Genomic DNA, 17,272 nt, shown 5'->3' on the forward strand with positions numbered 1-17,272 from the left:
GCTGGGCCAGAGGAAAGAACCACTTATGTCAGCGGGGGGGCGGAGTTGTTAAGACCGACAACAATAACAAGACCGCGAAAAATCGCCATTTTTAAGCGACGAGAAGCAGCAGCTGTACAAACGCTAAGTCATTTATTATTATTGTTGTTGTTGTTGCTGCTGCTTCTTCCGAGTTGTTTTTGCTTCGATATTCACGCCAAGGTTTATGCAAACGTAGCGACGTAACTGACGTATACAGCGATGTAATGACGTATACAGCGACGTAATGACGTGTCTTCTCTTAGCACCGCGAGCTATGGAAAAGCAAGCTGGTTCTCAGCTGGCTCGCAAGTTGAACGAGTTGTGAACCAGCACCAGCACTGGCCCCGAACCAGCCCTGGAACTGATTTGGTGGAAAAGGGGTATATGTGTCAGCCCTGTGATGACCTGGCGACTTCTCCAGGGTGTACCCCGCCTCTCATCCATAGTCAGCTGGGTTAGGCTCCAGCTTGCCTGCGACCCTGTACAGGATAAGCGGCTACAGATAATGGATGGATAGATGAATATATATACATATATGAATATACTATGGAGAGTGTTGGGACATCCTGTATTAATACAGTTAGTGTAAAATGACTAAAATGTATTGCATTTTTTTTCATTCATGTCTTTTATTTCATGGGCGGCACGGTGGTGTAGTGGTTAGCGCTGTTGCCTCACAGCAAGAAGGTCCGGGTTCGAGCCCCGTGGCCGGCGAGGGCCTTTCTGTGCAGAGTTTGCATGTTCTCCCCGTGTCCGTGTGGGTTTCCTCCAGGTGCTCCGGTTTCCCTCACAGTCCAAAGACATGCAGGTGAGGTTAACTGGTGACTCTAAATTGACCGTAGGTGTGAATGTGAGTGTGAATGGTTGTCTGTGTCTATGTGTCAGCCCTGTGATGACCTGGCAACTTGTCCAGGGTGTACCCCGCCTTTCACCCGTAGTCAGCTGGGATAGGCTCCAGCTTGCCTGCGACCCTGTAGAACAGGATAAAGCAGCTAGAGACAATGAGATGAGATGTCTTTTATTTCTTCCATCTTTGACTGATTACATATCTGAGGAAGACACTGCTCACTCAGTGCTAACATTACGGCAGTCAAAACACTTCAACCCTCCATAAAGTGCAAAGCACTTAAAAGGGAAAAAAAAAGACCAACTAAAAAGCCAAGTGACGTGTTAAAATCACAGCCATCTTGTGGATATGAAATATGGATCTGGATCACTGCCTTCCATTAAGTTTAATGCTTCCTTTGTATTGATTTTCATTCTCCATTTTCAATTAAACGATTTATGTGCTCTTATTATGCAGGTCAGGGTATTGAAGATAGACAGATTAGAAAACGAGAGGGAGAAAGAATTCCTTTCTGATTTCATTACATACACAACCACTCAATCACTGAGCAGAAGAGTGCTCATTAGAGAAGAGTGAGTGCTGCCGGGGAGAGTGAAGGGCAAGGTAAAGCATTAAAAAACCCAGTGTCTTCTGACAAGTGGCCTTTGATGGATTCGGTTGTCTGGCTGGAGCTTCCAGCAGAGCTTTATGCCTATTTGACAGAAGGGCCAAAAGCCAGTCTCTACAAGGCACTGTGATCTCTGATTTACCTTGCATGCACACGCGTGCACGCGCGCACACACACACACACACACACACACACACACACACACACCAGTTTATTATTTATATCTACCACATAGGTGCACTTTGTAGGTATACATTTATTGAGTGTAGCCCATCTGTTACTATGCACAATGTGCTGGCTTGCCTCCATCAGTAAATAGGGAGCAATACCTATAATTCTGTGGGAGACGGCAAAAGCAGTACTAAGAGAAAAAGACAATCTCATACAGAAAATAATTTAGAACAAAAACCAAAATGTCTTCTCGACTCTCAAATGGTAAACCCCACAGCACAGACCACAAAAGAAATCTGACAGAGATTCATTTGCAATTCACATAATATAATCAACAAAAAGTCTACTCCTTTTGTGACAACTCTTTCAGTTATATTCAGCATAACAATAAATCAGGAAAATATTTAGCAAACCAACTTTAATGCGACAAAAGGGGAAAAATAAACAATTACAACAACAATTAAAGGTTCAACAGTCCCAGCAGCAATGAATGACACTTTCAGAATATATTACAATACAGTACACATCCCTGAAAATATACATACCACATTAGAAATTGAAAAATTCTTGAATACTCTTATTTCTAAAATTACTTAAAGAGAAACCGAAAAGCTTCATTAACATTTCAACACTTGACACTTAAACGCAACGCCCCACCAATAAATCACCTGGCACAGATGGCTTCCCTGTTTAATGCTTTAAACACTATGAGAAAACTACATTATTTCACCACTTTTCTGGAGAATAGCAGAAGAGATATAAAATAAAATAAATAAATAAATAAATAAATAAAACAAGAGTCGTCAGGAGATGACATATCCCCCCGGCCCCCACATGAAACCCCACTCCAAATCTTCCCAAGTTGAATTGGTTGCCATGGAAATACAGAAAAAAATAAATCACACAAATCCCAAAAATGTCAAAAGGCACAACTCCTCTAGTCACTTAACATAACTGTCAGGTTTCGTGAAAAAAAAGATCCTAATAGTTTTTGAGTTATGCTCCGGAAACTAAAATGTTTACAGACAGACGGACGGACGGACGGACGGACGGACAGACGGACAGAGCAATAGCTATATCCCCCTGCATTAGATGCTGGGGGGATAAAAAGTCAGCTTCCATCCCGCCAAACATGAACACTGCTTTCATGTCAGTACTGCTTAAGCCGAACAAGGATTCAACAGTAGCCACAGTATTTACTAATGGATTAACCTCACAAACATTCACTCTTCCAAGACACCATGGAAGGATGTCCGCTCTCCATTACTGTTTATATTATTCATAGCTTCAGCAATAAAACAAAACGACAATATCACCACCATCACTGGCGACTTTAAATCACTTTAAAAACTTTAATCGTTAACTCTATCCATATGCTGGCAATGTGATATTGTTTGTGCAGAATCCAGTACATTTGCTTAAAGACATCACTAAAGTAATCAATACAGTTAAAAAAAGTACTTAAAAGCACGGGCACTATCTCGGCATAAACATCTCCGTCGGTGTAATTCAAGCTCAACTTCACAGTGCTTATCAAAACAATAGAAGACGACAACCCACTGGAATACACTAGCATTATTTATTATAGGCAGTGTTGGACTGAACCGAATTCCAATTCACCTCTTAACAAGCTGGTTCACAAAACTGGACTCTATTACAACAAATGAAAAATGCATTCATTTGTCATAGACACTCACTGGCCACTTTATTAAGTACACCCATCCACCTGCTGTTTTATACCGTTATCTAATCAGCCAATCCATTGACAGAAGCACAATATATAAAATCATGCAGATACAAATCAAGAACTTCAGTTAATGTTCACTTCAAACATCAGGATGGAAAAAATTGTGATCTCAAAGTGTGACTTTCACTGTGGCATGGGTGTTGATGCCAGATGGACTGGTTTGAGTATTTCAGAAACTGATGATCTCCTGGGATTTTCACACACAACAGTCTCTAGAGTTTACACAGAATGGTGTGAAAAACAAAACAAACAAACAAACAAACAAACAAAAAATGAGTGAGTGACAGTTCTGTAGGTGGAAACAGCTTGTTGATGAGAGAGGTCAGAGGAAAATAGCCAGATTGGTTTGAGTTGCCAGGAAGGATATAGCAACTCATATAATCATTCTTTACAACCGTGGTGAGCAGAAAAGCATCTCAGCATGCAACAGCAGAAGACGACACTGGGTTCCACTCTTGCCAGCCAAGAACAGGAATCTTAAAATCAAGAGCAAATTCCTATTAAGTTGGCCAGTGAGTGTAATCTTACCAAATGGGTGCATGAAACTCCAACGTATCATCCATGCATGGACTTAAAGCAAGTTCACAACCAGAACCCATCAATCAAGGACCTGTTTTCTTTAGCACTTTTTAAGCCTGGTCAGGCCCGGCGCCAGGAACAGTTTACTAAGGGGGCAATTAGAAATCGCAAGGGGGCAAATATTTTTCATATAGTGTGTAGTAGTGATGGCAGTCTGACAACGTGTTTCAAACAATTAACTGCGCCAACCACAAAACCACGGCCCTGAAGGTTGCTTTAGTCCGGGAAAATCATGTGACATATTACCAGGGCAGTTGCGCTTTATCAGCACCCGTGCCCACCTGTTAACCCTCCCCTCCAATTTTCTCACAGACACGCGGTACAACCGGAAAGATGCCAAACATAAAACAACACACACAAACCTACAGGCAAGTCCTTTACATTTAAAATACATACAAATAGCTCCGCGGCATGAAAACAAAACGTCAATGCAAGTCTAAGGTACTTGGCTCGGCGGCCAAAATCATAATTTTAAAAAATCAACAGACCCCGCAGCTGCACCAGTAATAGCCTTCCTGACTCGCACCGAGTCAACGCTAACCACTTAATCCGCGATCCCAGTTTAGGCGTGTAGGGGACTAAACACTCTGAAGTGATGAATTTTCAGCCCCGCTGCATGGGGGGTGACGTCAACGACACATATTCTTACGCTATTTGCGCACAAAGTGGACCATATATGAACACATACACCAACATAAACGGAGATAAACTTAGCCTACAAAGAAAGAAAATGGATTCACAATATTGTGATTGAATTTGTTTAATTCGGTGGGGGAAAGACTACTCCCGTAAACTTGACTGCATATTACAGGATATTGCAGAGACAGTGCACTTGTGTCATAACAACCAATCAGATTTGTTCTCCCGTGCCAATTTTAGTAGTGATTTATGTGAAATGTATTTTTGTGCAATGCACAACCACTTAATATTTCGTATTTGAAAATGCAAATTATTAATACGTCTATAATACATTATATTTTCATAAGAAAACAATTAAGTGATCTGAGTCTCTGTTGAGGGGGCAGGGCTGTAGCCACGAGGGGGCGACGCCCCCTTTCGCCCCCCCCCCACGGCGCCAGGTCCGAGCCTGGTGGAATATAAACACAACTGTGTAAGTCTGCACTGACACCAAGCGCACACCCTGGCTGAGGTTTATCCATACTTCTTAATAAACAAATATCCAAAACAAGAACGAGTTTGAAAGAAAACTTTTTTTTTTAGTATTCTGCCTGAGGGCAGATCAGAGTTTCTTGGGAAGAATTACAGTAGTGATTTTCCGTTGCCTTCTACTGGATTAGTCATAGAGGTTTTCTCCTCTCAACCATTCACACACATTCATACCTATGAGCAATTTAGGCCCTGTCCACATGGCAACGGATTCAGGTGAATCTGATAAAATTGTTTATCGTTTCGGCCTGGCGTCCACACGGCACCGGCGTTTTGGGTGCCCCAAAACGAAATCTTTTGAGAACGGGTTCCAGAGTGGAAAAATCTGGCAACGGAGCCGTTGCGAAGTCGTCTGGATGAGTAGAACGGATTTGTTTACGATGATGTCACAACCACATGACTACAACAAGCAGCACTCTCGCGCGCATCATTCGTAACAACAGAAATTGAAATTGTTTACACATTAACCTGACTGACCTGCCAGACAGACAATTTACACCTGCTTTGATGAACAGAAAGTACAGCCTTCCACACAAAGCAATAGTTACCTGACTATAATGGAGGCAGAGGGGAAAAGGGTCAGAAGACCCTTCAACAGACTGTTTTGTATGAACCACTGCATTGCATTCACTTTTGTATACAGCTTTTCTTTTAAATAAACAAGTAACTGAACCATTTCTTGAATTTCTTTTTTTTATTGGATAAGACTGCTTTTCAAAATGTTCACACACAGTATAAAAAGTTATATAAATTATATAAAAATGCTTTTCAAAATGTAGATAAGAAAATAAGAAAATTAAGTTATATAAAACTATGCACACTAATAAAACTAATTTGTACACACAGAAGGCACGATTTCCTCGCATAGTCGCAGCCATCTTCTTGTTGTTGTTGTGTGTTTGTTCCTGTGAGTGCTTCACGCCGGGTAGAAGAAGGGGTTTATGCGTGTAACAGACGTTGCATTGTGTTGTTCACCAGTCTTTTTATTCTGAAGAAATGAGACACAAATACACTGCTGAGGACGGGCTGCAAACGTCCAGTGGCATTGGCGCTTACATTTCCAAAACGAACTGAAAGAGGCCAGCGCCTCGTTCCCATAACTACCTGCGCTCTTAAAGGGCCAGCGCAGAATTTCCCCACCGCTACACACAATGGCAAGTGAAAAAAAATAAACCCGTTACATGCGCATGCGTCCTACTTCTTCTTCTATTGTTCTGGTGTCTCCGATGGGACCGTCTTACAGCGCACGTAGAGGTGTGGCATGTGTATTGCATCGTTTTCAGCAAGCATTACGTTGCCATATGGACCTGATATTTTACTGATCCGTTGCCCATGTGGACGCGATATTTTTTTTACCCGCTAAAAAAAAAATCTCGTTGCCGTTGTCATGTGGATGTAGCCTTAGAGTAGCCAGTTAACCTAACCGCATGTCTTTGGACGGTAGGGGAAACTGGAGCACCCGGAGGAAACCCACGCACACACGGAAGGAACATGCAAACTCCGAAAAGACATTATACATCTGCAATAAAATCTAAAAAAAAAAGTCTTCATAAGAAAAAATGTTTATGTGTGGCATAGGTAAAGACCAATCTCCATACTATATTCAATTTTTAAAAAATGCAATCAAATAAAAATCTTCTACATCTAATACTTCCTTAGAATCGTCTGAATTGATAGAAAAAAAATCAGCACACTGCTGCCATTCCCAATTAAAGCGCTCACGATACCATATACATTCTATCATGTATAGAATGTATATGGTATCATGTATCATGGATATTTCGGATTTCAAAAAAGTGGGTTGGCTCCCTGTCGAAAAGAGAGTTTGGCACATTGGTGTGAACCATATTTATAAAATTATATATGGTCTCTCTGCACCTTATCTTACGTCCAACATTGTTCGAGTGGCTGATGTACGTTCTTATAATACTTGTTTTAGCCAATACAGTTTAATGATCCCTAAGATCAAGAGTCATGGTCAAAAATCCTTCCTGTTCAATGCTGTGAAACAGTGGAATAGTCTGCCGCCTCAGATACAGTCAGTTCAGAGCTTTCAGTGTTTTAAAAGGACTGTTAAAAGGCACTTTTTTACATAATCCATAATTGTCTTTGTATGCTATTTTTTTTAGTAATATTTCTGCTGATGTCCTAGTCATTATGCTCATGAGCAATTTCCATTGTCGGTATTTCTAGTCTGTTTTTTACCTTGTTCCTGCCATCCTGAAACTTTACTATGGGACCACAATGAAAATAAGTATATTTTAGACTTTTTGTGTAATCCTTGGTTTAGTTTCATGTTTTTTCAGTTGTGGTGTATATGTGTACGATATAGCTGATTTGCATGTTATTTTACATCAATCAATCAATCAATCAATCAATCAATCAATCAATCAATCAATCAATCAATCATCCAGTGGAAACATTATATTACTCCCACTTAACAAAAGGGGGAAAATATTTCAACACTAAAACTGATCTCAATAGCTTGACTTAATTTTGTAAATCCATATTTAGTAGGATTAAAGTCATTAACATACTGCTTCTTCAGTGTAAGATTATTCATAGAACACACATCATGCAGCACACTATGTGTGTCATGGGGTTTACAAACCATAAGAACAACTACACCCATGTATTTTGGTTATCAGCATGATTATTGTTAAAGTTCAATAACACATCCATCCATCCATCCATTATCCGTAGCCGCTTACCTTGTACAGGGTTGCGGGCAAGCTGGAGCCTATCCCAGCTGACTATGGGTGAGAGGTGGGGTACACCCTGGACAAGTCGCCAGGTCACCGCAGGGCTGACACATAGAGACAAACAACCATTCACACTCACATTCACATCTACGGTCAATTTAGAGCCACCAATTAGCCTAACCTCCATGTCTTTGGACTGTGGGGGAAACCGGAGCACCCGGAGGAAACCCATGCAGACAGGGAGAACATGCGAACTCCACACAGAAAGGCCCCCATTGGCCACTGGGCTCGAACCCGGACCTTCTTGCTGAGGCGACAGTGCTAACCACTACACCACCGCCCCACATTCAATAACACAACATAATACATTTATTATTATCACCCTAGTTCTCACCAAGAACGCAATATTACTGCACTCAAAATTCAGAAATGATAACCATATTGCATGGTCTGAATCTTCTTCTACATCTAGCTGATCAACACATCAACAAAACCTTAATATTAAATACCGTTCATTCTGTGTGTCTATCCACTACTGATGCACCTGGTTGTATTTCTTTTTCTCCCTTCTTTTTTATTGTATTTTCTTGCCTATATTTGTTTGTTTTGCTGTCAAATTATATTGCTATATAAACCAAAAATTATTCATTTCTTTCTTTACTTTTTGTTATGCACATGTGCAATTGTTTTCTCCTTTTTGTTTATTTGGCATCCAAATATATTTGGATGATGAGCAAAAGGTGGAAAAAAGAAGATACAGAAAGATATGAATGTAATGTTTTTAATACAGTCATAATTGTAACACACTACATGACACCCTTGCATTAATATTTATAACATGATAGATCATCATGTGGGCAGATCTGACAAAATGATTCTTGACGGTAAAGCACATAATATTTAATACTCAATATTTAATACTGTTCAATCCGTGCGTCTATCCACTGCTCATCTCTCCCTTGTCATTTTTGCCACTCAATATCTTTCACCCTCTTGTACTGTTTTTTTTCTTCTTTTTTCTTTTAGTGTCTCACATGTATTTGTCAGTATTGCTGTCAGATTGTATGTTGTTTTTTATTTGTTTTTGATGCATGTGCACTATTTTCTCCTTATTGTTAATTTTCTTTCTTTTGTTCTCTCCCTTTTTTTTCTTCTCTTTTTTTCTCCACCTATCTCAAAAATCTATCAAAATGTAATTTTTATATTGCTACTACAGGACCACTACAGGACTACGGCTGCAAAAATATCATTTCGCGGTGCAGCATTCTCAACAAAGCAGTCCTGAAGATATTGAAGATGAGCTGTATTCTCAAACTGCGCAGCTCATATCGTGGCCGGTCAGTAAACCAACCAGTAATGTTGCTGTGGCTGGTAAATTGGTACCAGGACCACACACGCTAAAAGTGCTGGATAGTCCACAGCCCAAACTATACTGATCACCTGTGATCCTATGACGGTCCCTTTTCATAGATGAATGGCGTGATAAATTGTTCAGATTGACAAATCGGCTCCAAAGTGCACGGATATGGTAAGTGTGGCTATTATCATCATCAGTGTTTTCCTTTTTCCACAGAACAAGACAAGTTCAAACTTGAAATTCATTAAAAAAAAATGTAGAATTGGGCTTAATCATCTGATATAATAATAAATTCACAATCCAAGTAAGAAATATTACATACTTTTAGCTATGGAAACACTTAAGATATTTTCACATGCTATAACTTTTTGGATTGAATGCAGTCAACAGCTAATGGATCCAAGTGATTTTATCTCTACTGGAAACACACATTCATAAAAAGCCATTAACAAGCACCCATACACACACTGGAAACATTACAGAACACAAATGCAACTCCAACTCCAAGAGAATTACGTAAGAGGAAATCCCAGCCCTTCCGCAAACAAATAATTCATCTTTTCATGTTCCTTTGAAAAAACAATGGTGAGTGGCTGAGGTCATGGACTGCACCCATTGTGTTTTTTAGTACACAGTAGCCAGCCCTGGACAATATACTTAGAACAGCCTAAATATGTCTGAACCGCTACATAAACTATACTACCAAAACTTTCTTCCAGCAGGACAACCCATAACCACTGCTGGCCAACAGAATACTCCGCTTACACTCTGTAACTCTTTCAGTTACAGTCCAGACTCATTCTCTCTATAAAGCCATCAGTATTTATGAGTAAGAGGTCATGTTACTGGAAACAAAATTTGGTCTAAATATGTCTTGCACTATAATTAACACATCCAAATATACTGAATATATCATGAGAACAAACTTATTGTAAACTCAGAAAACAATGGTCCCTGCACTGGATGCAGTTTACAAACCTTCATGAGCTATCAGTTTTTATTTTGTCAAATGCATCACCATAAAGATCTGTCACATTTTCTAAACAATAAGTGAGAGCAAGAGTAACATGCAGCATAATAAGGCACAGGTCCTGACCAGTATAGGTGCATGAAATTCATATCAATCTGTTTATTTTCTACTTTTGTAACCTTATGACCCTTTTGTTCATCATCTAAATACACTTATTTACATTCTTGTTGGATAGCAGAGATTATGCTTCAACCAAGCTCCAGACTGTAAATGTCTTCATAATGGCATCTTTTCTAGGCTTTCAGTGCGCTGGTTGTAAATTTTGACAAGGCAAACCTTCCTCCAATTCTGAGGTCACTGTTTTGTTTCCTTCTGAAATTCCTTGTTGCATTTTCAGTAATACAGTACAGAATATCAATAGGATTGGCCCTGAAAGGAGAAAAACTGATGACGAGTGACTATGAATAGCCAGGTGAATAAGCCAAGTGCAACCTGGTGCATCCTTAGATGTCAAGATCTTTTAGCCACAACATTTATCAGCCCTCTAATAAAGCCATCACAGCCTAATACAGCAAGTAGAGCCCAAAAATAATATGACTCCTTTCAGGTATATTAAGGTGACCTGCCGATTTGGGAAGCACTTGTGTTTGAAATGAGAAAGGTCTATGTATATGAGTAAAACCTATTTTAAATGGTAAAAAGGGACTGGTCAGAGTGTGTATTCCATCTCAGTTTTTTTTTTAACAGGACTGTGGTGGTGTACAATGCAGAACAAACGTGTGAAAATATTTTGGCAGCAAGATCCTTTTCTGGGTGTGATCATACACCTATACCTTTTATTGTCATTATGCATCCATATACTGTATAGGTTCCTGTCAAGTATATGGATGCCTAATGACTACAAACCAATAATAACAATAATAATAATAGCTGTTAATGTAAAGTAAATCTTGTAAGAGATTTAAAGGAAATAGTAAACATGACAGGACTCCATGCACAGTCCAAAAGGTTCTGTTTCTCATTAGATTGACCTTATGAGTATTTTGTCATTTTGTAAGCTACATCTAATGCAAACAGATCTAATTTCAAGAGGCAAATAAATCGAACAGTAAGTGCTCCTGATGGATGAGGCATCAATAAAGGCTACAGTAATATGTATAGTGAGCACGTACTGGCTCCTAACCAAAAATTCTCAACATTACATCACCTGCAAGGTTCTAAGTGCAAAATAATATATGGGATACAAAACCTGAATAAACGCATAACCCTGAATTCACATATAGGGCGTTCAGTTACAAATATAAATAAACACTCTATAAATGAATTGTCCCCTGGAGATGTTCCAGCAGTCTTACTGTACATTTACCCCAGCCTTGCCCGTGTCTACTTTTTTTTTAGTATATCAATAAATATATGTAGCAGATGTCAAGTACAGTCAGTTTTTGCCGATGAATGGGTGTCTCGAGAATCCTTCATTCATATTTTCTTGGATCAAAGTAAATGTTCAACACAAGTTCAGCAACTTTTTTTTGAAATTGTCACGACCATATGAAAGCAAGCATGAAATGTTTGTATGTTCACTTACCGGGATGTGAGCTGATGGACTGGATGAGGAGCACAGACAGACCCCAACACACGAGTCCGTAACGGTGCGGATTTCTCACACTCATGTCACTCTGAGCGAGAGGCCGAACAGCAACGACACTGAGAGTCAGATCAATTTTGAAGAAACGCCGTATTCAAGCACCAAGCGCTTCTAATGTAAGGTCTGCACAGAAGAGCAGTTTAGGGCTGCAAACAGGAAGCAAGTAGTAATGTTGAAGGACATATCGCGCATCTCAAGATCGGACCACACACACTTGTGGTTTCTCACATTTTCTGATATTAATCCCGCACTTTATGTCGCTCTACTCTTCGTTTTCTCTACCGCAGAGCTCGCGTTCAGCGTTCAGCGCGTTCATGCAGGAACTTGGGAACTCGAGCGCACCACCAGCAGGAATCAATTTCTCTCTCTCTCTCTCTCTCTCTTCCAACATCAGCGAGGCGGTAAGGCAAAGCAGAGTCCTCCCCCTCCGGATCCTAGCGCCCTAGGCTGTACCCTGATGTCTGACTCAGACACATGCAGAGCTGGCGGAAATAAAAAGAAAGGCCGGTTTTTGCATACCGTCCATTTCCAACACTGAAGGAAGTCATGCACGTTTGGATGCGTCAGGTCTTTTATTTGTAGCCGTCACGGTGGAGGAAACTTCACCATTTCCCATTTCAAACTGCCCTTTTTTTTCCCGTCCAGAAACAGATGCGCAAATTCTACAAACACTACATGAGTGATCATTTTAAGTGATCATTCTCTTATATTAATCTGCTCAGCCGAGCCAAGTCTAGGAGGCAATCTTCAATATGTAGGACAGATCTCCCCGATATGTGGACATAGCATGTTATGTGCATTTTTGCAAACTTTTTTTTTTAAACTGCGCTGTAGTTTTGTTAATAGCTATTTCTTCCTGTTTGGTTTGTTTGCCTTTATCTTAAACCACAGAGGCCGGCGCTGTCCGAGGTGCTGAAATTGTGCCAAGCCTTTGGCTTTCGAAAGGCCTGCCCTCCCCCATAGAGCTACAGCATGTAGAGTTCAGTTTTTCTTGTTTCTGTAAGACAGGAGCATTTATCACTGTAGTTTGCAGATAATAAATTAAATTTCACGTATTTGTGTATTTCAAATCCAGAAATGCATCGTTTGAACGGGATAAAAATGTTTAAAAACACATCTCAAATGTGTAGTGCAATCAAAATATTAAAAAAGAGAAGCGTTTCAGCTTAGCAATCATCCTGAGAAAAAGTGTCCTTATGGCATAAACTGATTTGATTCATCACCAATATCTTTTCTCAGTGTTGCACATCTGATGGCCTTTTCACAGTAAAAGCCAGCATGAAGATCAGAGAAAGAGAACAAAGCAAAATAAGCTTCTTGAGCCTTCATCTGTTATCAATTTGTTACACTATGTGGAAGGTAAATCACATTGTTACTGACACCTCAATTCTACACACAAATAGAGTAAAAACACTTACAAAAAAAAACAACTCTACTTCCCATTGCTCAGATCAGTTTTGTGAACACTTTCAGTATCTACCTGCCCTGTCACTAATGTGAAGCCAATACTTTATCGTTAATTATCAGCTCCAGGCTGTCTCTCTGCAGCAGGTACGGTTTTGTGAGTCATCTACATTGAGTTCAACAGACAACTCATACAAAGGAGAGGCAGTGGGGATGATGAACAGCAGGAGATTTTGGGAAAGAACCCAGCTGGACTTTAATTTGAAGAATCTGATTAAATTCAGTATTTAATTACCCTTTTCTCAGAGGAGCTGTTGGGGACTGTCACAGTGTTCTGACTGTGTAGACTGTGAGCCATCTGCCTAAATTTCTGGAACTCTCTCTAGTGACCCCAGCAAAGCATGCAAGTGTGTGCGCGCACACACACACACACACACACACACACACACACACACACACACACACACACACAGCCAATGAAATGTTTTATTAAGATTTCTGGTAGTTTGACTAAAAGTCTGGGCTGCATCAAAAAAAAAAAAGACAAAATTCACACATACCAATTTTACACAATAAAACAGACATTAAAACTTTAATTAGTCCCTTAAACAGCCCTCAAAATATTTTGTCATGAGACATGCATCACAGTCAACATGAATTGATATTGACATCTCTTTCAGAGTGTTTCCTTGAACAAACACAATCTCACTATTCCTCCATACCCTCCCTTCACATGACCCTGTGCCTCTATATTTAGCAGCACTTTATTTTTTTCCAGTGTTTTGACAGTTTGTGCATAATATAGTGGAGTATACCAATTGTGTATCACTTATTCAGGCAACAACACAACAGTGCATGCAGTTCATTTGATCCATGTATGATAAATTTGTCTTAATAATGAGACTTTATTTTCAAAAGGTTAATAACCAGTTTAGCTCACACTAAGCTTACACTGGCCCTTCCATCTATCCAGGTTTGGGACCAGCACTATACACTGTCCTGTACTATCCTAGTGGCTGGGTATTTTAACTAACCTGCATGTCTTTGGACTGTGGGAGAACATGCAAACTCTACACAGAAAGGCCCCTGTCAGCCGTGGGGCACAAACCCAGAACCTTATTGCTGTGAGGCAACAGTGCTAACCACTGCACCACTGTGCCACCCAAATCTTGTCTTGGGTCCAAGATTCATGTTTTCATGTGCCTAATAGGTTCACCCTTGGGATATGTATTGAGCATATTTACAAGGTCAAAACGTACACAATCTTATCTCAAAATAAATCCTTTTATGTGCCTAATTTACTGTTGCATTACTTAGGATTTATGAGGTCCTTCAAAGAACAGCACTGTTGATGGCTTGCTAATAGAACAGTCCATTAAAGACACCCTACTGATATTCAGGTGAGTCAGAACCCACAGGGGGCTTCTTATTTTTGTATCTCTTTCAACGGATGTTATCTCTAGTGCTGGTGCTAATCAAATACTGATCTGAAAGCCCTATTAAATTATTCATTTAGCTGTGTGTATCTCTCTACATTCAGGTTACTTCTGTTTTGAATGACATCTGAATGCAAATTATTCTTTGGTTGAAAGGTGGAGGCTAAAATGAGCTACTGATTGACAGACTGGGTGTAAATACAGATTATAATGTTAAATATAATAGGTACACTCCACAGGTATGGAAGATTCAACAGAATCATTTGAGTCATATCTGTAGTTCAATCTGCATGCACTTTACCACTGTAGTACTGAGTGTATACAGAATCATACGTTTGACTTATACTTGAGCATGTCTGAACAAGTCCTGCTAACAGCTATTATCCTGGGACAACTCCTCCAAATAAAAAGCAGAAAACAGCAGCCATATTTCTGGCAATTCAGTGTGTTATATTCTGTAATTAGGTCATTTTGGGATTATGAAGCTTAGATTTTAAATTTCAGCAGAAATGTGCTATGCAGATATGCTGTTCCTGGACTGGTTTACATTTCTGATTTTGCCTTCCAGCACCTCCAAGAACTATGTGGTACAGTATCTTGCAAAAATATTAAACCCCTTTGTGTTTGTCCTGTTTTGTCGCATTTCAAGCTGGAATTAAAATGTATTTTTGGAGGGTTAGCACCATTTGATTTACATAACATGCCTACCACTTTAAACATGCAAATTGTTGTTTTATTCTGACACAAATAATAATTAAGATGAAGCAACAGAAATCTGGAGTGTGCATAGGTATTCACCCCCTTTCATATGAAACGCCTAAATAAGAGCTGGTCCAACCAATTCACTTCATAAGTCACATAATTAGTTGATTAAGATTCACCTGTGTGCAATCAAAGTGTCACATGATCTGTCACATGATGTCTGTATAAATCAACCTGTTCTGGAAGGACTCTGACTCTGCAACACGACTAAGCAAACAACATGAAAACCAAACAGCACTCCAAACAGGTCAGAGACAAAGTTGTGGAGAAGTATAGATCAGGGTTGGGTTATAAAAAAAAAATCCCAAACTTTGAATATCCCAGGGAGCACGATTAAATCCATTATTGCAAAATGGAAAGAATATGGCACCACTACAAACCTGACAAGAGAAGGCTGCCCGCCAAAACTCACAGACCAGGCAGGGGGGGCATTAATCAGAGATGCAATAAAGACACCAAAGATAACACTGAAGGAGCTGCAAAGATCCACAGTGGAGATGGGAGTATCTGTCCATAGGACCACTTTAAGCCATATACTCCATAGAGTGGGGCTTTATGGAAGAGTGGCCAGAAAAAAAGCCACTGCTTAAGAAAACACATTTGGAGTTTGCCCAACAGCATGTGGCAGACTCCCCAAACACATAGAAGAAGATTCTCTGGTTAAATGAGACTAAAATTTATCTTTTTGGCCATCATGGGAAATGTCATGTGTGGCACAAACCCAACATCCTGAGAACACCATTCCTACAGTGAAGCATGGTGGTGGCAGCATTATGCTGTGGGGATGTTTTTCATCTGCAGGGACAGGAAAGCTGGTCAGGACTGAAGGAAAGATGGATGGCATGAAATTCAAGGCAATTCTGGAGGAAAACCTGTTTGAGTCAGCCAGAGGTTTGAGACTGGAACAAAGGTTCACGTTCCAGCAGGACAATGACCCTAAACGTACTGCTAAAGCTACACTGGAGTGGTTTAAAGGGAAACATTTAAATGTCTTGGAATGGCCTAATCAAAGCCCAGACCTCAATCCAATGGAGAATCTGTGGCATAACTTGAAGATTGCTGTACACCAACGCAACCCATCTAACTTGAAGGAGTTGGAGCAGTTTTGCCTTGAGGAATGAGCAAAAATCCCAGTGGCTAGATGTGCTAAGCTAATAGAGACATACCCCAAGAGACTTGCAGCTGTAATTGCAGCAAAACGTGGCTCTACAAAGTATTGACTTTGGGGGGTGAATACCTATGCACACTCCAGATTTCTGTTTTTTTCCTCATCTTAATTATTGTTTTTGTCACAATAAAAAACAATTTGCACCTTTAAAGTTGTAGGCATGTTGTGTAAATCAAATGGTGTTAACCCCCCCCCCAAAAAAAATCAATTATAATTCCAGCTTATAATGCAACAAAACAGGACAAACACAAAGGGGGATGAATACTTTCGCAAGACACTGTAAGCATTTAAAAGGCACTAAATTTCTTGGTTAGTAACAGAGAGAAGGAATCCAAAAATCAGGCACAACCTAAAAGCCTGGAGAGGAACAGCATGGAGTTCTTCAAATCAAGGGCGGCTGGTGCATAAGGGCGATTGGGCAACGCACTACCAAAACGAAAAAAAAAAAGTTTTTTTTTCTTTTTTTAAAACAAACTTTCACCAGCGCTGCTCGAGGCCGTTTTAATCTGTCTCTGGGTATCATTGTCCAATCAGGGTGGTCTTGCTTCTAGAATACCGCCCCTTTTGGGGTGATTTCAGTCACGTTGAAAATCGCCCAAGAGTTCACTGATAGAGTCCCATGTTAATATATTTTTTTTCTCCTGACTGACACTTCAATGCAATCTCTGTGGGTTCCGGGGGGGCTTGTC

General features: G+C 40.0%; 1 protein-coding gene across 2 annotated transcripts in view; it reads right to left on the reverse strand.

The window, feature by feature from the left end:
- ca16b (carbonic anhydrase XVI b) overlaps positions 1-12,224 on the reverse strand; it is a 239,642-nt gene extending 227,418 nt beyond the window's left edge. For both annotated transcript variants that reach the window (XM_060919413.1, XM_060919412.1), the window contains exon 1: positions 11,754-12,224. In XM_060919413.1, coding sequence (XP_060775396.1) covers positions 11,754-11,838 — 85 coding nt within the window. In that variant the 5' untranslated portion in view covers positions 11,839-12,224. The remainder of the gene's footprint in view (positions 1-11,753) is intronic.
- Between the last annotated feature and the right edge of the window lie 5,048 nt (positions 12,225-17,272).

This window comes from Neoarius graeffei, chromosome 4 (assembly GCF_027579695.1).
Source record: "Neoarius graeffei isolate fNeoGra1 chromosome 4, fNeoGra1.pri, whole genome shotgun sequence".
NCBI lineage: Eukaryota > Metazoa > Chordata > Actinopteri > Siluriformes > Ariidae > Neoarius > Neoarius graeffei.